General features: G+C 36.5%; 1 protein-coding gene, 1 non-coding gene and 1 pseudogene across 2 annotated transcripts; 2 read left to right on the plus strand and 1 right to left on the minus strand.

Moving 5' to 3' along the window:
- Positions 1 to 233: 233 nt before the first annotated feature.
- On the plus strand, positions 234 to 2,305 carry LOC120578194 (uncharacterized). Its single transcript, XM_039830552.1, has 4 exons — positions 234 to 627; positions 709 to 1,034; positions 1,138 to 1,338; positions 1,814 to 2,305. The coding sequence occupies exons 1-4, from the start codon at positions 234 to 236 to the stop codon at positions 2,303 to 2,305; spliced, it is 1,413 nt and encodes a 470-aa protein (XP_039686486.1).
- A 15,361-nt stretch (positions 2,306 to 17,666) lies between these two features.
- LOC120578196 (uncharacterized) lies at positions 17,667 to 24,861 on the plus strand (annotated as a pseudogene).
- On the minus strand, positions 18,033 to 18,139 carry LOC120577986 (small nucleolar RNA R71). Its single transcript, XR_005643963.1, has one exon. It is a non-coding gene; the product is annotated as a small nucleolar RNA R71 (small nucleolar RNA).
- Positions 24,862 to 25,265: the final 404 nt, after the last annotated feature.

Raw genomic sequence — 25,265 nt, forward strand, 5'->3', positions numbered from 1 at the left:
TATAGAGGATTTTCCGTGCCCTAGTGACCAACGACGACCAGAAAGTTAGATTGGCTATTCATATGCTTGCAGAGGAGGATGAGTATTGGTGGGCTAGAGTTAAGAGAAGACTTGAGGCTGGTGGAGAAGTGGTGTCTTAGGCGAAATTCAAGAGTGAGTTTCTGAGGAAGTACTTTCCGGATGACTTGAGGAACAACAAAGAGGTGGAGTTCTTACAGGTGAACCAGGAGAACATGTCTGTTGCGGAGTATACCACTAAGTTTGAGGAGCTATCAAGGTTTTGTCGCTACATTAATGTTGAGGATGCTATGGTGTCGAAATGTGTGAAGTTTGAGAGTGGATTGAGGCCCGAGATTTATCAGTATATCTGCTTTCATGAGATTTGTGACTTTGATACTTTGGTGCACAAGTGTCGCCTGTTTGATGACGCTGGGAAGGCTAAGGTGAATCATTATAATGCTGTGAGCAACAAGAAGGGGAAAGGCCATGGTTTTGGAAAGCTGTATAACAAAGACAAAGGGAAGAAGATAGATTCTAGTTGTGCTTCAAAGCCGAGTGGCGAACGAGTTAAGTGCTTCAAGTGTGGTAGCATTGAACATTTTTCTAACGATTGCAAGAAAGGCGAAAGTTGTTACAAGTGTGGAAAGTTGGGTCACAAGTCTTTTGAATGCAAGAAGTAGATTGTTTGTTACAATTGTGGGGAAGCAGGTCATATCAGTACCAAGTGTACCAAGCTGAAGAAAGCGGCGTGGAGAGTTTTTGCATTGAACGCTGAGGAGGTGGAGCAACCAGATAATCTAATCCGAGATATGTATTTTATCAATAGTACTCCTTTGTTTGGAATTGTTGATACTGGTGCTACGCATTCTTTCATCTCGCTTAGTTATGTTGAACGTTTGAATTTGGTTTTAACTCTGTTTTTTAAAGGGATGGTCATCGACACCCTAGCCAATGGCTTGATGACTACTTCCTTAGTTTGTGCTAAGTTTCCTGTTAATTTTGGTAACGTTGATTTTGAGTTGAATGTTATTTTGGTAACGTTGTCATTGGTGCAAATGGATGTTATTTTCGGTATGGATTGGATGTTATCCTTTGGAGTTAACATTAACTATTTAACCAAGAGTATAACATTCTCAGAGAGAAGACGAGGTAGGTGGGAAGTTCTTGACTACGGAGCAAGTAAAGAAGTATTTGGATGGTGAAGCTAGTGTGTTTGTGATGTTTAGTTCTTTGAAGGAAAGTAGTGAGAAAGGAGTTGACAATTTGCCAATAGTGCAAGAGTTTCCAGATATTTTTTCCAAACTACATTACCGACTTACCGCTAGAGAGGGAAATGGAGTTTGCAATTGATTTGGTGCCAGGAACAAGTCCTATTTTGATTGCGCCATATTGAACGTCTGCGTCGGAATTGGGCGAGCTGAAGAAGCAATTGGAAGAATTGTTAGAGAAACAGTTTATCAGGTCGAGGGTTTCACTGTGGGGTAATCCAATGTTGTTAGTTAAGATGAAGGATGGCAGTATGAGGTTGTGTGTGGATTATCGACAGTTGAACAAAGTTACGATTAAGAATCAATATCCTCACCTAAGGATCGACGACTTGATGGATCAGTTGGTTGGGGCATAAGTGTTCAGTAAGATTAATTTAAAGTCAGGTTATCACCAGATACGAGTAAAGGCGGAGTATATATCCAAAACTGCATTCCGGACTAGATATGGACACTTTGAATATTCCTTAATGGTGTCACTAATGTGCCGGGTGTTTTCATGGAGTATATGAATAGGATATTCCATATTCCATCCTTATCTGGACCAGTTTTTGGTAGTGTTTATAGACGATATCTTGGTGTATTCAAAGTCAGAGGAGGAGCATGTTGAGCATCTTAGAGTTATGTTGCACACTTTTAAGAAGAAGAAGTTGTTTGCTAAGTTTTCGAAGTGTGAGTTTTGGCTGCGGGAAGTGAGTTTTCTTAGTTATGTGATTTCGATGGGTGGTATAGCAGTGGATCCGTCGAAGGTTGATGTAGTGTTGCAGTGGCAGACTTCGACGTCTGTTTTTGAGATAAGAAGTTTTCTTGGTTTGGCGGGTTATTACCGGAGTTTTATTGAAGGATTCTCTAAGTTGAATAAGAGGTTAACTTCAACGTTATTGTTGTTTGTGCTGAATTTGAAGGAATGTTTTGTCGTGTATTGTGATGCTTCTACGATAGGTCTTGGAGGTTTGTTGATGCAGAATTGTCAGGTTGTGGCTTATCCGTCGAGGCAGTTAAAAGTGCATGAGAATAATTATCCGACTCATGATTTATAAATGGCGCCAGTCGTGTTTGTGTTGAAGAGTTTGAAGTACCTATTTGATTAGAACGAATTGAACATCAGGCAGAGGAGGTGGTTGGAATTTCTTAAAGATTATGATTTTTAGTTTAGTTATCATCTAGGAAAGGTGAATGTGGTGGAGGATGCTTTGAGTAGGAAGCCTTTGAATATTATTGCTTTAATGGTTAAATAGTTAGAGTTGATTGAGCAGTTTTGGGATTTGAGTTTGGTTAGTGTGCTGACGACGAGTGGTGTGAAGTTGGGAATGTTGAAGCTGACTAGTAACATTTTTTAGGAAATTAAGAATAGTTAGAAAGAGGATTTGGAACTTGTGGATCGTGTGGTGTTGGTTAATCAAGGAAATGGTGTGGACTTCAAATTGGATGAGAATGGTGTTTTGATGTTACATGATCGAGTTTGTGTACCGGATGTACTTTAGCTTAAGAAGCGGATTTTGGATGAAGGTCACAGAAGTATTATGAGTATCCCTCCAGGAGCGACAAAGATGTATCATGATTTGAAGAGATTGTTTTGGTGGCCTGGAATGAAGAAGGATATAACGAAGTTTGTATATGCTTGTTTGCTTTGTCAAAAGTCTAAGATTGAACATCAGAAGCCATCGGGTTGGATGCAACCGTTGTTTGTACCTGAATTTTGTTGGAGCGTGACCGAAGACTGTGAAAGGATTTGATTCGATTTGGGTGATTGTTGATCGGTTGCTGAAGTTGGCACATTGTATTCCTATCAAGACCGATAGGTCTGTGACGAGGTTTACATATTGTAAGATTGCATGGTATTCCATCTAGTATTGTGTTTGTGTGATTTCATGTGTAAAGTATGTTGTTGTGTGTATTTAGTGTAGAAATGCTCTTGTATCATTGAAAACAACTGTGTATTGGGTAAGATATGTTGTTTTATTTGTACGGATGGGTCAAATTTTGCTTTCATATATTTTAGTACTATTATCATGTTAGAAATTAATTGATTTCAAGTTATAGACAAAAAAAAATTCCATGAATTTTATATATAAAAAAAACCATTAGCCATGGTTCAGCCAAAACCTTGGCGCTAATATTTTTTTAAAAAGTTTTAATCTATGGCTACGTTTTCGCGTGTTTTCATTGTTCGATCTTTATGCAACACTTAAAAGCGTTGCCATAGGTGCACCGAATAATCGTCCCCTTTTCAAAGAGTTTATGCGACGTTTAATAAAAGTGTGCCCAAAGAGTGAGAAAATCGTCCCCTAAAACAATAGGCGACGCTCGAATAAGAGTCACTCGAAAAACGTCCTCTATTCTCTTTGGCTACGCTTTTCATAGTACTGGAAACGCTTTTCAACTGTTGCCTAACACTACTAAAAAAACAAAAATTAGTGAGGGAAATTTAGTGAGGGAAAACATGAAATCCCTCTCTAATTCCGTCACTAAATTTTGCGACCAAGAAATTTATGAGGAATTTTATGTTTTCCGTCACAAATTTCCCTCCCTAATTTTACTTTTCCTAGTAGTGTAAGAGGATAAATGGTGTAGTGTTTACTTCGTAGTTATGCGAGATTTTGCAAGCAGATTTGATAACAAAATTGAGATTGAGTTATGCTTATCATCTTCAAAATGATGGGCAAAAAGAGATGACTATTCAGAGTTTGGATGTTTTGCTAAGGGCATGTGTTTTAGAGCAAGGTGTCAGTTGACTTGAATATTTACCGTTGATTGAGTTTACTTACAAAAACATTTTTCATTCTAGTATCGGTATGCAATTGTTTGTGGCTTTGTATGGTCGGAGGTGTAGGATGCCGTTGTGTTGGTTTGAGTCCGGAGAGAGTGCTTTGTTAGGGCTAGAAGTTATGCACGAGACGACAGAGAAGGTTAAGATGATTCTCAAGAAGACGAGAGCATCTCAGAGTAGGCATAAGAGCTATCATGATAAGAGCAGGAAAGATATTGAGTTTCAGGTTGATGATCATGTGTTTCTGAGAGTGAATCCTGTAACCGGTGTTGGACGTGCTTTGAAGTGTTGGAAGTTGACACCACGTTTTGTTGGACCGTTTGAGATAGGTTATAAGGTTGGAGATGTAGCATATCGGATTGCGTTATTGCTGTCGTTGCAGAATCTTCATGATGTGTTTATGTGTCTCAGTTGAGGAAGTATGTGTATGATGTGTCTCACGTGATTCAAGTTTATGATTTGGAAGTAAGGGATAATTTGACAGTTGAGACTTGGCTAGTTAGGAGTGAGGATCAGAAAGTGAAGCGCTTAAGAGAAAAAGAGAACGTTTTGGTGAAGGTGCTTTGGGTTGGACCAACCGGTGAGAGTTCTACTTGGGAATCGGAGAGTAGGATGAGGGTTTCGTATCCGAAGTTGTTTTCTTCAAGTAATTTTAGTGGGCAAAAATTCTTTTTAGTAGGGGAGAGTTGTAACAGTCCGTTTTTCGCTAGAATTATTTTATATATTTATTGTGTGTTTATATGTGCTTGTGTGTCATTATTTGTTTCTGTGTGTATTTTATTCGAGATTAGTGGATTTTTTTTTGCCTAGAAGGGTTTTTTAGTCATTTTGCAACTTAGGGGTATTTTGATCATTTTGTGAGAATGGGTAAATTAGTCATTTTTAAGATGGTTATTTTGATGATTTAATGAGAATAATTATTTTTACTAATTGTTATACCCCAATTTTTTACGTAAGATCTCACTTTCACACGCTCTTTGACCCGGAATATTCTTTGACTTTGCAGAGAAAATTTCGACAGAGAGGTATTTTAAAATACCTCATTTTTGTTTCGATTTTAGGACCTTTTTTGTTATTATTTTACTTTTATTGTTATTTTATTTTAGTTTTCTTTCTTATTTCATTTTTATTTTTTTTCTTTCTATTTTGTGTTCTTTTTTTAATTAGTCCAAAAAGTGTCTAAGGTCAAAAATTGTTGGTTCAGCCGTGCCACAATCATAGGCACCAAGTCTCAAGACAGCTTTCTTTCTTCCCTTTTTTACAAGAGCGTGTTTCAATCAGCCATTAACATGATTCAATCTCATTTAACCTAACTTCCATTTTAAAAAATCTTTGAGCCTTTAAAACCTGCAAAAAAACATCAGGAAAAGAAGACCAGAAAGAGACGGTTTTTCAAATATGTGTACCTGCAACAATTGCAAAACTAAAATCCCAACTACCAAAAACCCACAAACCGGCTATCAAGAACAACCATAAATATTACCAAAATCAAAGCCGAATCACAAAACACAACATCAACATCACAAAATCCTATCCACCAACCGCCAAACATAAATCAACCCAAACCGGCAAAGAATCGAGCCCAAAATCGACCATTAAAATTGAATTTAAACCATCACAATCAAAACACAAAAGGTAGACTTTTTGTAAAAAAAAAAATTAGATCTAGGGTTATAATTTTTTTTTTGAAAATTTTAAGTTTGAAAACGACAAAATGAAGGGAAAATAGTTCAGAAAAAAGGTTTTTTTTTCAAAAAATAGGGGGCATTTTTAAAGCTCCAGCAGGGTGGCGCCGCCGTAAGTTGTTGGTCGGCCACCGTTGTAACCCTCTATTTCTATTAAAGCAATAAAACATGCGAATAGTACATTTATTCAAGAAATAGATGCTACGTCATCATACAAAATTCAAATTCGACATGCATGCATCAGAATCGCAACAATCGTAGCGGATATAAACCAGAATACTTCGAAGCATACATGTCATGAATCAAATAATACATCAACATAGATGAATCTCCAAATCCCAACAACGGGTAAATCTCCAACATAATAAATCCAACAATAAAAATCCAGCAAATAAATCTAGGAAATCTAACAGACGCCTAGATCAGAGCCAACCTAGACTAGTAGGCGGTCAAAACCGCTGTGAGTAAGTATTACATCATCATAATCCACATAATAGTTAACATGAATAATTCATTTCAAATATCATATACTTAATCAATGATAATAATAATACATGATAACATTTTCAATTATCAAAACCAATCACCCACAATCACAAGTATGTCATAATATTCATACATGGTAACAAATTTAAATATCACAACCAATCACAACCACAAGTATGTCAATCATTTCACAATTAGGACTCATGCAACAAATGATATGTCCCTAATTATGACGCATAAATGCCTGTGGTACCAAATCACCTCAAGGTCGTCACATTCGATGCAACAAAAACATCGTATGTAAGATTTCACAACCGTCTTACATAATCTCCGAAGTAAAAGAGTTCAACCCTTTTACAACTACAAAACTCAACATGACTATGATGCATGGACATACAGTAAGGACTCAATAATGCAATTGCCTCCAATTTTCACAACAATATAAAGGACACCTTCCAATTATATTGATCATCTCCACAACATTCGCATTATCAAGAAATTACGTCCATACAACATTCCAGTCATAAACAATTAAGAGTCAACATTCCATACATCATGTAATTTCACTATCTCAAATATTCCCCTTATTCCAAGTAAGAGAGAAAAATACAATACCTCAGGACAAATATCATATCCAACATCTACAATTCATCACACACCTCCATTTAGACAAATAAGGCTAGTCACGAGGGATTCTAAGACAATTTGCTAAAAGAATCATTTTTGGTGAAATTTGTATCAAGTAGCTACCGGCTAACATTGATATTACCCAAGATAAAATAACTTGTTCAAGTTTGAAGCTCACAAGATAGTCTTAATCAATCAAGTAATCATAAGCTTAAGCCACTTACAACTATTAGAAATTAGTTCAAGTATAGCTTAAGTCCGTTATGAGAAAACCCAAGTTTACATTTTTCACATTCCCACCCAAAATCCAAGTTTGGCATGATTAAGACAATCAACCAACATTACAAGCTGTGCCTAAGTCTATAGGAACTGTAGGCCCAACTTATAACCTTAGTTAGTTCGCAAAAGTTCGTTTCGACAAAAACCGACATTTCCCAAAATTCCAAGTTTCAAACCAAATGAAGAATCCCAATTTTGAATGAGAAAAACTTGTTCCAGTTGAATTAGGAGCCCAAAGAGATGTTAAATAAGTTGGAAGAATCATTTTACAAAGCTCGGATTGGCCCCCTAAGACCTGGAACTAAAAATCAAAAAGTGCTCGAAAAAGGCAGCTCGCTTAAGCGACCACCTGGTTCGCTTAAGTGAACGAGTTCCAGTGAGCTCAGTTTTTCTCGCTTACCTGGTCGTTTATGGCTCGCTTAAGCGACCAGTCTTATGAGTGCTCGCTTACGCGTTCGCTTGGTGCTCGCTTAAGCGACCATTCATAATTCTGCAGAAAAATGTTACGGGTTTCAACCCTTTTTCACCCAAAACCCCCAATTTTGATCCCCTGATGGCCAAATGTGTTTCCAGAAAATGTTTATAGGTCAATATAACAAAAAGGGTTCACAAAAACACAATCAACATGGAAACAAAGGACATATGAGCACAATTCACCAATTGACCCATTTCAACAATAACAACCCATTTCTCATCACCAATTCATGAATTATGAATACCCAAGCCAAGAATCATCAACAACAACATCACTTAGCAATAACAACATCAATTGAACATGGTCCTCATCATAATTCAACAACAATATAACATAATTCACCCAATTGAGCATAATTCACAAGTTAGCACTCATACACACTTTGAACATGCAAATTCACAACAATAATTGAATTATCATCAATTTCATGCATACAAACATATCATCATAGTTGGAGTACGAATTTTTAACATCTATGAACAATTAATCAATTATACATTTAATCACTTATTCATACAATAATTGAAAATTTCACAAAAATGATTATGATGAATTCTAACCCCCTTACCTTAGTTAGATTAATCCCCCTAGCTTAAGCTTCATTTTTGCTCCTAGCTCTCTTCCAATCCTTGATTCTTCAAGTTCCTCTACTCTCTACCCCTTTTCCTCTTGCTCCCACTTTCTCTCTCCAACTCTCTCAAAATATCTTGTAAAAATGAAGTGTGTGGAAATTTCCTCTAAGACAAGGTTTTTATAGGATGTCCCCTTAATGGGCCTAACCCTAAAGCTTAGTGGACTTAACCCACTCTCACTCAATTCTAAAATGTTTCTACACTCACAACGATAAAATACTATTAACGGTTACTTAACGGTAAAATACTAATTACTACTCTAGTAACTTAGTAAAATAACGGTTTCCACTAAAACACTAAAAATAATTCTAACCAATTTACTAATTTTCCCTTACTCGCGAAATGACCAAAATACCCTTAAGTTCAAAATGACTAAATTACCCTTCTAACATGGAAACCCATGAAAATGCACCCAACGAATAATGATCACACACAAGCACATATAACCACATAATAAAACAATGAAAAATAAATCTAGAGAAAATCGAATTGTTACAACCGTGCCAGATTTTTCTCAAGCGATTGTTCTTTTAGAGACAGGGGAGTGCGTTTCAGAAGAGAGAGAGAGGAAAGAGAGAGAAACAAAACAAAAAACGAAAGAAAAAGGGGAGATGAGGTTATTTATTTCCTCACCATATTAGATCAAGAACGTTGATGAAATCAACAACCCAAATCTAATATCGACAACCCATATGTTTTTTGACCCTTTTTTTTATTTCTGCACCCCCTGTTTCCATGCATTTTTATTTCGTCTTGCATTTTTATTTTACTACTTATTATCATCATAGGCATTTTAAATTATTGTCATTTATTTATTTGTATTGATTTAGAATGTATTTTGGGCCAATGTAAATAAAGGAATATCATGCATGTGTCTTTTAGTTTTATTCATTTATTCTGCTTTTATGTATACAAAAAATATAAGGTTTAGTTTAAATCCCAGGGAAGGAGGTTTCATTTTGATTCAACGTCATTATGAAAATCCCTCACGCTTCATTTTATTGTTACGCTTTATTTTTAGGCTTAAAGTAAAAAACAACAAAAACATTTCAAATTAAAAAAACCAAAAAACTCTTTTTCGAAACAAACCTTGATTTTCAATCAATTGATTCTCCATCTTTTCTTAATAAAATTTTAAATCAATTTTAACCATATTTTGAGTCTTTTTCATTAAAAATGAAAAACACAAATCAATGTTATTTTTGCCACTTTGGCTTTTATCCTTTAAAATATTTTTTCAAAATTAATAAAAAATACCCAACAAATCGATCGGTCTTTTTACCATGTACTACATGGTTTTGATCCCTCACAGGTGCGTAGGCAAAGGACACTTGTCCTTCCAAATTAAAAATTCATAAAATAAAAACAATTCTCTTTTGTTTTACTCATCACTTTAATCCTTTTTATTTAGAGCAAATAAGTTATAGCCAAAAGATAAATAAAATCAAGAGGTTCCTGTAGGATACTACAGACGTTTAGGGTGCTAACACCTTCCCTTTACGTAACTAATTCCCGAACCAAAATCTTCTAAAAATAGTGGGTTATTTCAAACTTTCCCCCTTTCCATTGGAAAAATTAAAGTTCGTTGGTGAATAAAAATTGTGAGTCAACGCTAACTAATATCTTGATCTGCAAAAATCACCGCAACAGAAATGGTGACTTCACTAGGGATCTCCCCTAAGAGGGTTGAGCCTAACTTGTATTTATTTATCTTGTGCTATAACTTGCTTAAAATAAAAATAAAAAATAAAAGATGGAAATGCGTGCCTATGTGTTTTTTTTCTTTTTACGTGAGTGGTGAGATAAGTCATATACCCAAACTTCAGGGAAACAATAAGATAGGATGGGGTATAATCCCAGTGCCATACCAAGATAAGTCTTACACATTGTGTACATGTGATATAACCCTGCTCAGTGGAGGGCTCATGAAGGTAGTACTCTGTCGTTTCGAGCAGTTGTGTCGGCGTTATTACTTTTAATATGAGTGTCCCGTGAAGCTGAAGACCTTTAGATTTACCTTTAACCCATCTTGGCCTTTTAGGGTGTAATGCGGTGACTAACCAAGAGCAGTCTTGAAATAAGTTGACACGTGAAACTACACTCAAATGAAACTTTCTTACGAAGATTGTTGGACCAAGAGTCAGTCCTGTAAGCCGATAATATCCATAATGGGTCAATGTTTTCCCCATTCTTGGTGCATAATCATGCATACATTCATAAAAAAAAATTCTCAATAATATCGAAGGACTTAGATAAGTTTTTGAAAAAATCAGAGAGAGAAACCTTGATTTTTAAAATGTTGTTTTAGGTCGTATGTTGGATGGTTTTGAGTACCTGGACATGTATAGGGAGGACTGGGCAAGTTGTTAGATCAAAAGGGGAATTAGGGAGCTTAAAAATGAGGATTTAGTGAGAAAAATGTCAAAACTCCCGAGAGCAGCTATTTTCTACTCTCCATAGCGAGTTACCCTTTTCTTGAGTTCACCATAGCGAGCAGTGCACTCGTGAGGAGAGTTGCACAGTGGCTAAAGCCGCATCTATGTTTGTGTACCTTGTCGTGCGTACTATTTGGTGGATTCTTTTGGTTATGATGATGATTATATGTGATTGCATTGTTTTACCAAGAACATGATTGATTGATGATTAATGAATTATGTATATTTGACCATGTGAATACATACTATGTTGATGGTTTTCATTGTTAAATGTTGTCGTGTCATAGTTGACCAAGTTGCGAAGTAAGTCATAAGTAAATTATGCAATGCTGTCATTGTTGTTGAAAGTCATCCTTGTTGTTGACGTCGTTGAGTTGTAAGTTGATGTAAGCGTTGTTGAGTTGTACATTGTTGTTTTATAAAAGGTGGTGTATGTTGATGCAAAATCCCTAATTAATTTTAAAGATAATAAACTTTAATGATTAAGGATTAAATGGACTTTGATTAATTCCTTGGTATTTAACTTGTGCTCTTGAGTGTTTTCACTAAGACATGAACAAGGTTTGAATCATACCAAGATGCATAAAATCAAAGGACATTGAATCCATGAACTAATTCTGAAGTTCAGAAAATTAGTTCAGAATGTTGATCAGAAAGTTGATCAGAACGTTCTGATGATAGTTCAGAAGGTTGTTCATAAGCAACCCAGAATTCATCAAGAACATGAAGAGCATGCAAGTACACTTGACATGAATAAAAGGTCCAGAAAAGTACATCTGCATGGATCTATCAACAAATAAAGACATGGACAAGGAACTATGTCAAAAGGATCTTTAATGTTCATCCAAGACTATGAACATTAAAGTACTAGGAATATTCCAAAGAGAATATTGTCCTAGATGATGCATTCACTGCACTTCAGTTGTATCTTACTATTAGGTTTGATTACATTAAAAGTTAATTCTTACAAATCAACCTAAAGTAGGAACAAATGGAACATTCTGAGATCAGAATGTTCACTTCTGCACATGCTTCCAGCCATGAACAGTGTAGTTGGTGGAAAGATGGAAAAGCTAGCAAAAGGAGATCTTGCATCAGAGATAACGTATACTCTGATATGAATCAAGCAAGTCTCCTTGAAGCATGGGCCTGAAGATTGCAGATCCACTATCCTCTCTCTCTCCTGCACCAAATCCAAGACAGATTTGAATCAACTTTATCCTACTTTTTCAAGCAACTTTTGATGCATATGGAGAAGTAACTTTTGAAGGATAAAACTTGAACAAATCTCATGTCACGTATTGGATGGACCCAGAAACTCATCAGATATTTAACCTTGATGAACCCAGATGAAGAACATCATGAATATCAAACATTCTGATGAAGAACACAGCAACATTCTGATGTTCATCCTGGGAACACAACAACATTCTGATGTTCAGAATGTTCACCCAGATTTTCAAGTAAAAGCTTGTGGGGCCCAGGACACGTGGTATAACACCATTGGTCACCTTACAACGGCTATATGAGCCCAAAGACTCTATAAATAGAGATCAAAGGCTCATCATTACTTGCACCATTGCAAAGCATACAAGAAAACAACAAAGATTGTTTGAAGCTCTTGCAAAGCTGAAATTGATCAATCTCTAAGGCTTTCGTTTACTTAGTGCAAATCAATACTCTCTGTTATCTGAAAGATAAATTCTTCCTTCTCCTTTGTTTGATTCACAAACATTCAACCTCCATACAAATTGTAACAAAGTCTCATCTAGCTTTAGGGGTACTAAAGTGTTAGTTTGAGCAAAGGTTGTAAAAGTCTAAGTGGTTAACTTAGCAACAAGGTGCAAGCCTGCTGAGACTTAGAGAATACAGAATTGTAATTGTTCAGGTGAACAAAGATTGTAAGGTGCAGGATTTGAGAGGTTATCTCAAGCATCATAGTAGAAACTCTCACAAGATTGTGAGGAGTGGACTAACCCACATTGGGGGAACCACTATAAATTCTCTCTGTGTTTATTCTCTCTTCCCTATACTCTTTACTTACTGCATACACAACACACACAAACACATTTACTTTATTAAACTATTTTTGCACTCAGACATCAGAACGTTCTGAAGTCTGCTTTTAACTTAACCATTCCAAGTTTCAACTTGAGAATCAATTTTAAATTACAGGTTTAATTTTTAAAGGGTCACAATTCAAACCCCCCTTCCTTGTGACTATTTTATCTACTTCAATTGGTATCAGAGCCAGGCTCTAAGGGTTTCAACACTTAAACAAGTGTTAGAGAAAAGATTCAGGAAGTATGTCTAAAGTCACGTACATAGCTGAAGGAGGATCATCAAACAGACCACCACTTTTTGATGGATCAAACTACTACTTCTAGAAAGGCAAGATGGAACTCTTTCTCAGATCTCAAGACAATGATATGTGGACAGTCATCACAGATGGAGATTTTGTTCCAACAACCAAAGAAGGAGCTATCAAAGAAAAAAGTGCATGGTCAACAGATGAAAAAGCTCAGGTATTGTTAAACTCTAAAGCTAGACTCTTTCTATCATGTGCACTAACCATGGAAGAAAGTGAAAGAGTTGATGAATGTAAGAATGCTAAAGAGGTATGGGATACCTTAAAAATACATCATGAAGGTACATCTCATGTCAAAGAAACTAGAATTGACATTGGAGTTAGAAAATTTGAAGTCTTTGAAATGAGTGAAAATGAAACCATTGATGAGATGTATGCTAGATTTACTACAATAGTAAATGAGATGAGATCTCTTGGAAATGCATATTCTACTCATGATAGAATCAGAAAAATATTGAGATGTCTTCCAAGTATATGTGGAGACCTATGGTCACTGCAATTACTCAGGCCAAAGATTTAAAATCTATGAACCTGGAAGATCTTATTGGTTCACTGAGAGCTCATGAAGTTGTACTTCAAGGAGACAAACCAGTGAAGAAGGTGAAAACACTTGCCTTGAAAGCATCTCAGCAAAGCTCATCAGTAGCTGATGATGATGTGCAAGAACCACAAGAGTTAGAAGAAGTTCATGAAGAAGAAGCTGAAGATGAACTTGCACTAATCTCTAAAAGAATTCAAAGAATGATGTTGAGAAGAAATCAGATCAGAAAGAAGTTTCCAAATACCAACATTAGCACCAAAACTGAAGCTGACAAAAGTCAAGTCACTTGCTTTGGATGCAACAAAACTGGACACTACAAAAGTGAATGTCCTGATATCAAGAAGGTTCAAAGAAAACCTCCCTTCAAGAAGAAGGCAATGATCACTTGGGATGACATGGAAGAATCAGATCTTCTAGAAGATGGAGACACAGACATGGGACTGATGGCTCAGTCAGATGATGAGGAAGAGGTAATTATCTATAAAACTGATTCTTTATATAAAGATCTTGAAAATAAAATAGATAGTCTCTTATATGATTCAAACTTCTTAACTAATAGATGTCATTCTTTAATCAAGGAACTCTCTGAGTTAAAAGAAGAAAAAGAAATACTTCAAAACAAATATGATGAGTCTAGAAAGACCATAAAATTTTTGCAAGATTCTCATTTTGAAATGTCAGAAAAACAAAGAGAACTAAACAGAAAACAAAAAATCATTGTTTCCATACCTTCTGACATACAAAAGGAAAACACACTTTTGAAAAAGGAAGTTGAAACATTGAAAAAGGATCTTACAGGTTTTATAAAATCTACAGAAACTTTTCAAAACATCTTAGGATCTCAAAATGAAAGTGCTAAGAAATCAGGTATAGGCTTTAAAGATCCAAACAAAATCATTGAAAATTTTGTACCTAAGACTAAAATGAGAATTAAATGTTATTTTTATGATAAGTATGGACATGATGAATCAGTATGCCATGTTAAGAAAAAACTTATTAAACAAAGTAATTTTTCTCTTAGTTCAGAACGTTCTCATCTCAATAGATCAGAAAGTTCACAAAAGGCTGAGAAGGCTAAGAAGATATGTTTCTACTGTGACAAATCTGATCATAAAAGACAGAATGTTACTTTTAGAAAAGATCTCTTAGAAGAACTAACCCTCAAGGACCCAACATTACATGGGTACCTAAAATTTTTATCTTGTCAAATGTAGGTCCTGCCTCAGGGTGCAAGAACAAAACCATGGTATCTGGATTGTGGTTGTTCTAGGCACATGACAGGTGATAGGAAATTTTTTCTAACCTTTGAAAAGAAGGATGGAGGACTGGTGACATTTGGAAACAATGACAAAGGTAAAATCAGAGGTAAAGGTACTATAGGTAATCTTATAAGCATGTCATATAAGCATGAAAACCATTGCTAAACTTTCTCAACTTGATCTAGTTAGAGGTTTGCCTAAGATTAGCTTTGAAAAGGACAAGATCTGTGAAGCATGTGTTAAAGGTAAACAAGTAAAAAGTAGTTTTAAAACTATTGAGTTTATTTCAACTCAGAAACCTTTAGAGCTCCTTCATATTGATCTCTTTGGTCCAGTTCAAACTGCAAGTCTAAATGGCAAAAGATATGGTTTTGTTATTGTTGATGACTTTTCCAGATTTACATGGGTTCTATTTTTAAAACATAAAGATGAATCCTTTGAAGCATTTCAAAACTTTTGCAAAATAGTTCAAAATGAACAAGGTTCTAATATCATTACAGTAAGGAGTGATCATGGAGGAGAATTTGAAAATGCATCCTTCAAAACATTCTTTGATGAAAATGGTATTAAACATAATTTTTTTTGTGCAAGAACTCCACAACAAAATGGAGTTGTTGAAAGAAAAAACAGAACCTTGCAAGAAATGGCTAGAACAATGTTAAATGAATCAAATGTTGAAGATTACTTTTGGGCAGAAGCCATTAACACATCTTGTTACATTTTGAATAGAGTTTCTATAAGAAAGGTTCTTAACAAAACCCTATATGAACTCTAGAAAAACATTAAACCTAGCATATCTTATTTTCACATATTTGGTTGCTATTGTTACATACTGAACAATAAAGAAAAATTGGGTAAGTTTGATCCTAAATCAGATATAGCTATCTTTTTAGGATACTCTACAACTTCTAAAGGTTATAGAGTGTACAATCTAAAAACCCAGACAGTTGAAATTAGTATGCATATCATATTTGATGAATATAATGAACATTCTCAACTTAAAGAAAGTGAAGACACTGAGGTACCAACATTTCAGAATGTTCCCTCTCAAAATACTGTAAGTACAGTAGAGAAAGAAGATGATCAGAATGTTCAGGATCAATCTCTTCAAAGTCCACCTAGAAGCTGGAGAATGGTAGGAGATCACCCTGCTGATCAAATCATTGGAAGCACAACTGATGGTATAAGAACCAGATTGTCCTTTCAAGATAACAACATGGCAATGATCTCCCAAATGGAACCCAAGTCAATCAATGAAGCCATTCTTGATGACTCTTGGATTGAGGCCATGAAGGAGGAACTTTCTCAGTTTCAAAGAAACAAAGTTTGGAACTTAGTTCCAAATAATCAAGACAAAACCATCATTGGAATTAGATGAGTTTTTAGAAACAAGCTTGATGAAGAAGGTAAGGTTGTCAGAAACAAAGCAAGGTTAGTTGCTCAAGGCTACAACCAACAAGAAGGTATTGACTATTGATGAGTCATTTATTGCTTACTTTTATATGCTTTTTAGTTTAGTTTTAATTAGATTTTATTTTATTTTATATTATTATTATTTTCTTTTTAGGATAGTTTACTTTAAATTGCATTTTATTTTATTTCAGGAATGAATATTGGATGGATTGAGTCTTGGAGCAAAAGAAAGGGACTTGGAGCCGATTGGATGCAAAAATATGAAGATTGAGAGACAAAAATATGTCTCCCCCACATTCAGAAGCTTGGCACGGCCCGTGCTAGCCTTGGCACGGCCGTGCCACCATCCAGAGTGCCTTTTGCTGCTTTTGCTTAGATTTTAAGCTACTCTATTTTTAGCCTGAATGTAATAGCTTAGATTTTAAGTCGAATGAATGCTATAAATAGAGTAGCCATCCATCACAAATATTCATCTTTACTTGGAATTCAATAAGTGACAATTGCTTTTCTAATTAAAGTTCTTTTCTTTTCCTTTATTTTCTTGTCATTTACCTTTATGCTTTCTCGCTTCTCCCCCATGTCTATGATGAACATGAGTGAGTAGACTTCTCCTTCTCTTGGGATTGTTGGATAATTCTAAATGACATAATCCTAATCAAACCAAACTCTAAGCCTTAATCTTATGTAACGCTAATTTCTTATCTAAATTCACCGTTTTAACATGGATCAACCATTATCAAACTGTGGAAACGAAAGTGGAGGGTTTGATAATTGTTTATCCATTATTCCAAATATCAATTCATAAAACGAAAGTGGAGTTTTGATATTCGAACAAGTGAATTTAGACAAGGATTGCAAAGTAAGCGAAATAGGCTTTGCAATCTTTGAGACATATAGTTTCGATCTTCAAGGGAACTAATATCAATCAAGTCAGCGAAATAGGCTTGGTTGTTAGAGGAACCAAAATCTAATAGTAATCAAGTCAGCGAAATAGGCTTGGTTGCTAGAGGAACATAAGAGAAACTGTCTTGAGAAATTAGGTCTAACATAACATTATAAGCTTATAGTTTTGGTTTGAGAAGGACTTGTTATTTAGATGAAACCAACGATCCCAAGGCTCTTTTTATTATATTAATTTTCAACCGTTTGAAAACCCCAAACTTACAATTCTTTTCTCCTCTAATCATTTCCAAAGGTTAATTAAATTAAACTACTCCTTGTCGGAACGATACTCTTTTCATACTACTTAGGTAAGACCGTGCACTTGCGGTTTTATCTCATCAAGTTTTTGGCGCCGCTGCCGGGGAGTAAACTAATTTGATTAACTCTTTCTTTGTGATTAGAACTCTTTTCTCTCCCCCTCTTCTTCCCTTCTTCTTTCTTTCTTTTCCTACACTTGACTTCTTGGGTAGCATAAAAATAATAGATAACATGGTTGAGGAATGCACTCTTAAGGAGTATTCGATCCCTTCTTCGGATGAGCCATGCACTATTATAGTTTACCCAACGGTTGAAGGTAGCAACTTCAAAATAAAACCTGCACTACTAATTCTGGTACAACAAAACCAGTTTTCTGGATCACCCTCTGAAGATCCAACTTTACATATCTCAAACTTTTGGAGAGTTGGTGTAACTTGCAAAGATGACCAAGAAGCCGTTAGGCTACATCTCTTCCCTTTTTCTCTAAAAGATAGGGCCAGCAATTGGTTCAATTCTTTAAAGCCCGGTTCCATCACCTCATGGGACCAACTGAGACGAGAATTCCTTTGCCGCTTCTTTCCCCCATCAAAAACCGCCCAACTTAGTGGAAAGCTTTACCAATTTACTCAAAAAAACGGGGAATCTCTTTTCGATGTGTGGGAGCGTTTTAAAGAAATACTTAGACGTTGTCCCCATCACGGTTTGGAGAAATGGTTAATCATCCACACCTTTTATAACGGTCTAACATCTAACACTAAATTGACTGTTGATGCAGCTGCAGGTGGTGCCCTAATGAACAACGATTTCACAACAGCTTATGCCTTGATTGAGGACATGGCTCTAAACCTTTTTCAATGGACGGAAGAGAAAGAAATCATCAATCCTTCACCCTCTAAAAAAGAGGCAGGTATGGACGAAACCTCTTCCTTTGACTATCTATCTACCAGGGTGAATGCATTATCTCAAAGACTTGATCGCATGAGTACTTGTGTTATCACACCTACCTTCTCACCTCCATGTGAAGCATGTGGCCTATCTAGTCACTCTAGCATCGATTGCAAACTAAGTAGTATTGAGCAGTTAAACTTTGTTCAGAATGGCCAAAGAGTTGTTCAAAAATCTCACATTGAACTTTTAATGGAAAACTATTTTCTTAAACAATCCGAATAGCTCCAAGAGCTTAAGGACCAAACTAGACTTTTGAGCAACTCTCTTGCTACTCTCACAACAAAGATAGACTCCATCTCCTCTCACAACAAAACTTCTGAAACTCAGCTCTCCCAAGTAGTTCATAAGGTTGACCACCCCAACAAAATGAATGCTGTTACACTTAGGAGTGGCAAGCCACTAGAAGACCCCATAAGGAGAACCAAATCCAATGACAGCGAGAAAGAGATATGCGAACCACCATCTAGGGAAACTAGGGCAGAAAGAGAGGAACCACGAGTTGAGGAAAACACACCACCTCCCTTTAAGCCAAAAATTCCCTTCCCACAAAGGTTTGCCAAATCTAAGCTAGATGAGCAATTTAAAAAGTTCATAGAAATGATGAACAAAATATACATTGATGTGCCTTTCACCGAAGTCTTAACCCAAATGCCTACCTATGCTAAATTTTTGAAAGAAATCCTTTCTAAAAAGAGAAAAAATGAGGAAGGTGAGACAGTTAACCTTACAGAAGAATGCAGTGCCATCATCCAAAATAAATTGCCACCAAAGCTTAAAGACCCAGGCAGTTTTTCCATGCCTTGTGTCATAGGGTCAGAAGTAGTGAAGAACGCTATGTGTGATCTAGGAGCCAGTGTCAGCCTAATGCCTTTATCCCTTTACGAGAGGTTGGGATTATGGGAACTTAAATCGACAAGGATGACCCTACAACTAGCGGACCGTTCTGTTAAGTATCCAGCTGGAATCATAGAAGATGTCCCCGTTAAGGTAGGAGAGGTATACATCCCCGCTGATTTTGTTATAATGGAGATGGAGGAAGACAACCAAGTACCAATTCTTTTAGGAAGACCTTTTCTTGCTACTGCAGGAGCCATCATTGATGTAAAAAAGGGTAAGCTTGCTTTTAATGTCGGTAAAGAGACTGTTGAATTTGAACTTGCTAAACTAATGAAAAGTCCTTCCATTAAAGACTCTTGTTGCATGATAGACATAATCAACCATTGCGTGAAAGAGTGCTCTTTAGCATCAACTACACATGATGGTTTGGAAGTATGCTTGGTAAACAATGCAGGTACAAAACTGGAAGGTGAGGCAAAAGCTTATGAAGAGCTGTTGAATAGAACTCCTCCAATGGAAGGTCTAAGTGTGGAGGAGTTAGTAAAAGAAGAACCAGCACTTCTACCCAAGGAGGCACCGAAAGTAGAGCTTAAACCACTTCCATCAAATCTAAGGTATGAATTCTTGGGCCCTAACTCTACCTACCCTGTTATTGTAAATGCAAGCCTCGATGAAGTAGAAACTGAAAAGTTACTTTATGTCCTCAAGAAGTATCCTAAAGCTATAGGGTACACCATTGACGACATTAAAGGAATAAATCCTTCATTATGCATGCATAGGATACTTCTTGAAGAAGACTATAAACCCTCCATTGATCATCAAAGAAGGATAAATCCTAATATGAAAGAAGTTGTGAAAAAATAAGTTTTAAAACTCTTAGATGCAGGTGTTATTTATCCAATTTCTGATTCCAAATGGGTTAGCCCCGTGCAAGTTGTACCTAAAAAGGGTGGTCTCACAGTTATTAAAAATGATAAAAATGAATCCATTGCCACTAGGACCGTCACCGGTTGAAGAATGTGTATTGATTATAGGAAGCTTAATAAAGCAACCCGTCAAGATCACTTCCCTCTTGTAACGCCCACTTTCGTTTAATTGTTTATTTAATCGAGTTTAGGTGATTATATTATAATTATATAATATATGCATGATTTTGGTATGTTTTGATGATTTGATCGATGACGTGATAAGTTGTGAGTTTTGGAAGATTTGATAAGGATGTGAGAATTATTTTATTGTTAAATAAAATAAAGATTTGAAAATAATATAAAATATTTAGTTGAGGGCTGTTTTGATATTTTAGATAGTTTTGGGGGAGAAAGTGAGATAAGATAAGTAATTAAGAAGAGGTATATAAAGGTTAGACCTAGTTTTAGAAAAACATTGTACGTACGACTGTTTTGGAGAAAAAGGGAGAAAAAGCCAAGTCTAGAGAAACCAAGGAAGAGTCCTGCGATTTTCTTCAAACAAGGTAAGGGTGAGACTAATAATTCAATAACGTTGATTGTTGTAATTCTGATGATTAAATGACAAAGTTAGGATTGATTTAGAAAATTTTGGAAATTAGGTCAAAACCCTAAAAATTGATGATCAAACGGTAAAACTTGATTAGATTGATGTAGAAACCGTCCTTTAACCTTATAACATGTTTAGGATGGATTGTGGAATCAGAATTAGGCTTTGAACCATGTTGTTTGTTGGATTTTCGAGAAAACCCGTAGTCTGCCCGTGCTTCTGTTCATCGCTCGCCACGCGAGCCATTTCCCTTCGCCTCGCGAGTTGTTTGGTGCAACTCGCCATGGCGAGCAATGCCCTTCGCCTCGCGAGTTGTGTGATGCAGCTCGCCATTGCGAGCAACCCTTTCTCGCCCCGCGAGCTTAGGCAGAGAGCATGTTAGATTTTGTGTTTCGACCTTTTTAGTTGGACCTTGAGTGCCTTTGAGTGCCTGAACATACCTAGTATTGATTAGGAATGAATGTAGGATCAGAGGGAACCCATAACAACATTAGTTTGGGAGATGAGTGGTACTCGCCATGGCGAGTGAGAACTCTCGCCTCGCGAGCTAGCCCAGAATGTAGTTTGTTTGAGTGTAGTGCGATCTGTGTCGCACGTTTTGACCAAGAGTGAACCCCTAATTGGTAATGAAACCTAATGATGAAGTCTAATGCAATCTGTAAAGCCTTTAAGACAGGTTGTCATTAATTGAACATGATTATTGTATTGTGCAATTGTGTAAGATATGAAGTTTAATTATGATGCAAATGATTTGCTATTGATATAATGATATCATTCTGTTATGTAACTTGATTATGCTGCTGCTGCTGTTATTTAACTAAGTGCATGATGATTGTATGTAATGAATAAGTTGACATTTAGCTCCAAATTATTGGATGCATGTTGATTACGATGATTACGTGTTTTGTTGTTAAGAGTCCATGCATAGCATATCATTGAGCTTAGTCCTCACCACGTTTATTAGGAGCCTTGTCCTCCGCACGTTTATTAGGAGCTTTGTCCTCCGCACGATGAAAGTATATTAATACTTATGATGACGATTGGTACCACATGCATATAAGGAGTCTAAGAGCAGTGTCATGATTAAGATGCCTTGTTGATAATGATTGATTACGTGATTATGTGATAAGTGTTTATCAAATATGTTATGTTGTTTATGATAATTGAATATATGATTACGTGATAACTGCTTAGCAATTATGCAAAATTGTTAAGAAAAGATTATGATGTTAATTTATGATTCGTAATTACATTGATTAATGTTATTTTGTTATGAAATCTCACCCCTTCTGCTTGAAAATGTTGCCCTTCGTATGGGTAACTTGCAGGTGATCGTGCTTAGTGTGCAGTTTGCTTTCGTGAGTTGGCCTTGCCTTCACTGTGTCGTCTAGGTCGCTCTGATACGTAACGGGATGGGGTTTAATGTTATACATGCTTCATTCTCTTACGTGACTATCATGTTTATGTTTTATGATGTTGAACAATTATTATGTTTTGTTAAGTTGATCTAACTCATTTGAGATATTTTGATGGGGCCTACGTGCCAAACTGATTTATGACTTCTTAACTAATATTCCGCTGCTAAATTAAGATATTATGTGGAAGTTAAATTATTATTTAACTGTTTTTGGATTACGTTTCTATGTGATATCCCGTTTATGGTTTTTACTCTGATAAATGTTTAAGAAATTTGTATATTGGGAAAACTGGGTGTTACACCTCTCCCTTTTATAGATCAAATGTTAGAAAGGTTAGCTAAGCATTCACATTTTTGCTACTTAGATGGTTATTCCGGATTTTTCCAAATACCCATTCACCCTAATGACCAAGAAAAGACGACTTTTACATGCCCCTTTGGGACCTTTGCCTATAGAAGGATGCCTTTTGGTCTTTGTAATGCCCCTGCTACTTTTCAAAGATGCATGATGTCTATTTTTTCTGACTTTGTTGAAAAAATAATGGAAGTTTTTATGGATGATTTCTCTGTGCATGGATCTAGTTTTGATGATTGTCTGACTAACCTTGAAAAAGTTATGGAAAGATGTGAACAGGTGAACCTAGTCTTAAATTGGGAGAAATGTCACTTCATGGTAAGAGAAGGAATTGTCCTAGGACACTTGGTCTCCGACAGAGGTATAGAGGTAGATAAAGCAAAAATCGAAATTATTGAAAAAATGCTACCTCCTACCTCAGTCAAAGAAATTAGAAGTTTCCTAGGACATGCAGGGTTCTACCGCCGTTTCATTAAAGATTTTTCATCAATCACTAAACCACTAACAAGCCTCCTTCTTAAGGACGCAGACTTTGTGTTCGATGATGCTTGTTTGCAGGCATTTTGCAGGTTGAAAGAAGCACTAATCACTGCCCCAATCATACAACCACCAGATTGGAGTTTGCCCTTTGAAATAATGTGTGACGCAGGTGACTATGCGGTTGGGGCGGTGTTAGGTCAGAGAAAGGAAAAAAAGATGCATGCCATATACTACGCCAGTAAGACCCTAGATGGGGCACAGGTAAATCATGCCACAACAGAAAAAGAACTGCTAGCAGTTGTCTACGCCATTGACAAATTTCGGCAATACTTGGTGGGATCAAAAATCATTGTTTACACAGATCACTCGGCCATAAAATACTTGCTAAACAAAAAAGATGCCAAACCGAGATTTATCCGATGGATTTTGCTCCTCCAAGAATTTGACCTTGAAATAAAAGATAAAAAGGGTGTAGAAAATTTTGTCGCTGACCACTTGTCCCGACTTCGGGAGACCAATGAGGATGAGTAACCCTTGGATGATTCCTTCCCGGATGACCAACTCTTCTTATTGGCACAAACTGACACACCTTGGTATGCAGATTTTGTTAATTTTCTTGCAGCAGGAGTGCTACCGCCTGAGTTAAGCTACCAACAAAAGAAGAAGTTCTTCAATGATCTCAAGCACTACTATTGGGATGAGCCCTACCTCTTCAGAAGAGGCTCAGATGGGATTTTCAGGAGATGCATTCCTGAAAACGAGGTAAGTAGTATTCTAACTCATTGTCACTCCTCTTCTTATGGTGGCCACGCCAGTACACAAAAGACTTCTTTCAAAATTCTTCATTCTGGTTTCTGGTGGCCATCACTTTTCAAAGATGTGCATTCCTTTATTTCTAAATGTGAGAAATGTCAACGCACCGGTAGTATTACTAAAAGAAATGAAATGCCTTTGAACAACATCCTTGAAGTCGAAATTTTTGATGTTTGGGGTATTGACTTTATGGGACCATTCCCCTCCTCTTTCGGGAATCAATACATATTGGTAGTAGTTGACTATGTGTCCAAATGGGTTGAGGCCATTGCTTCCCCCACTAATGATGCACAAATTGTTATAAAACTGTTTAAAAAAGTCATTTTTCCTAGGTTCGGAGTGCCAAGGGTTGTGATAAGCGATGGAGGGTCTCACTTCATTTCAAGACATTTTGAAAAACTTTTGCAAAAACTTGGAGTGAGGCACAAAATTGCGACACCCTATCACCCCCAAACTAGCGGACAAGTGGAGGTCTCAAATAGACAAATGAAAGCTATCCTTGAAAAAACTGTTTCAACCTCTAGGAAAGATTGGTCAAGTAAACTTGACGATGCCCTTTGGGCCTATCGAACGGCTTATAAAACTCCCATTGGAATGACCCCTTTTAAACTTGTGTATGGGAAATCTTGTCACCTTCCCGTTGAGCTCGAGCATAAGGCCTATTGGGCAATTAGAAACCTCAACTTAGACCCCAATTTAGCCGGTGAAAAAAGAAAGCTTCAATTAAGCGAGCTAGAAGAATTTAGGATAGATGCCTATGAGAATACCCGCATTTATAAGGAAAGAACTAAGAATTGGCATGACAAAAAATCGTCAAGAAGCACTTCAAAAGCGGTGACCTTGTGCTACTCTTTAATTCTAGGCTAAAGCTCTTTCCCGGTAAACTGAGGTCACGATGGTCCGGTCGTTTTCAAGTTCGCACAGTCTACCCTTATGGGGCGATTGAAATAATTTCGGAAGAAACGGGATCCTTCACAGTTAATGGGCAAAGGCTTAAAATCTATAATACCGGAGAAGTAAATGAAGTAGTGGCTGATTTCACTCTGAGTGACCCACCTTAAGGATTTTTATCCTTATTTTTGTCAAGCTAGTGACAATAAAAGAGCGCTTCGTGGGAGGCAACCCACTAATTTAATTGCTTTCTTTGTTTTCTGTTATTTTCTCTTTGTTTTGTAGGTAAATGTCCGAGATTGACTAGGAAACGCAAGAAAAATCAAAGTTACAAGAACTAGAAAGGTGGCACGGCCCGTGCTAAAGTTGGACGGCCGTGCCAACCTGACAGGCCTCCGGGGTTCAAAATTTTCGGCAAATTGTGAGCTTTCCGCATCCTTTCTCCAATGAGAAAAACACCTAGTTGCAATCCTTGAGTAAGTGTATGAGTAGGTATTTTAAGGAACATGTTCTAGCTTTAATTGTAACCTGGACCCTTAAAAATCTTCAGAGTAAAAGTAGTATAAGTTTACGT

The sequence above is a fragment of the Medicago truncatula genome, chromosome 1 (genome assembly GCF_003473485.1).
Source record: "Medicago truncatula cultivar Jemalong A17 chromosome 1, MtrunA17r5.0-ANR, whole genome shotgun sequence".
Lineage (NCBI taxonomy): Eukaryota > Viridiplantae > Streptophyta > Magnoliopsida > Fabales > Fabaceae > Medicago > Medicago truncatula.

Excerpts from the sequence above, each read along its gene's own strand:
- LOC120578194 (XM_039830552.1), top strand. The coding sequence starts at position 234 with ATGTCTGTTGCGGAGTATACCACTAAGTTTGAGGAGCTATCAAGGTTT. Across the intron at positions 628-708 it reads CGATTGCAAGAAAGGCGAAA|GTCATATCAGTACCAAGTGT; the intron begins GTTGTTACAAGT and ends GTGGGGAAGCAG. Across the intron at positions 1,339-1,813 it reads CCGCTAGAGAGGGAAATGGA|TTTTTGGTAGTGTTTATAGA; the intron begins GTTTGCAATTGA and ends TATCTGGACCAG.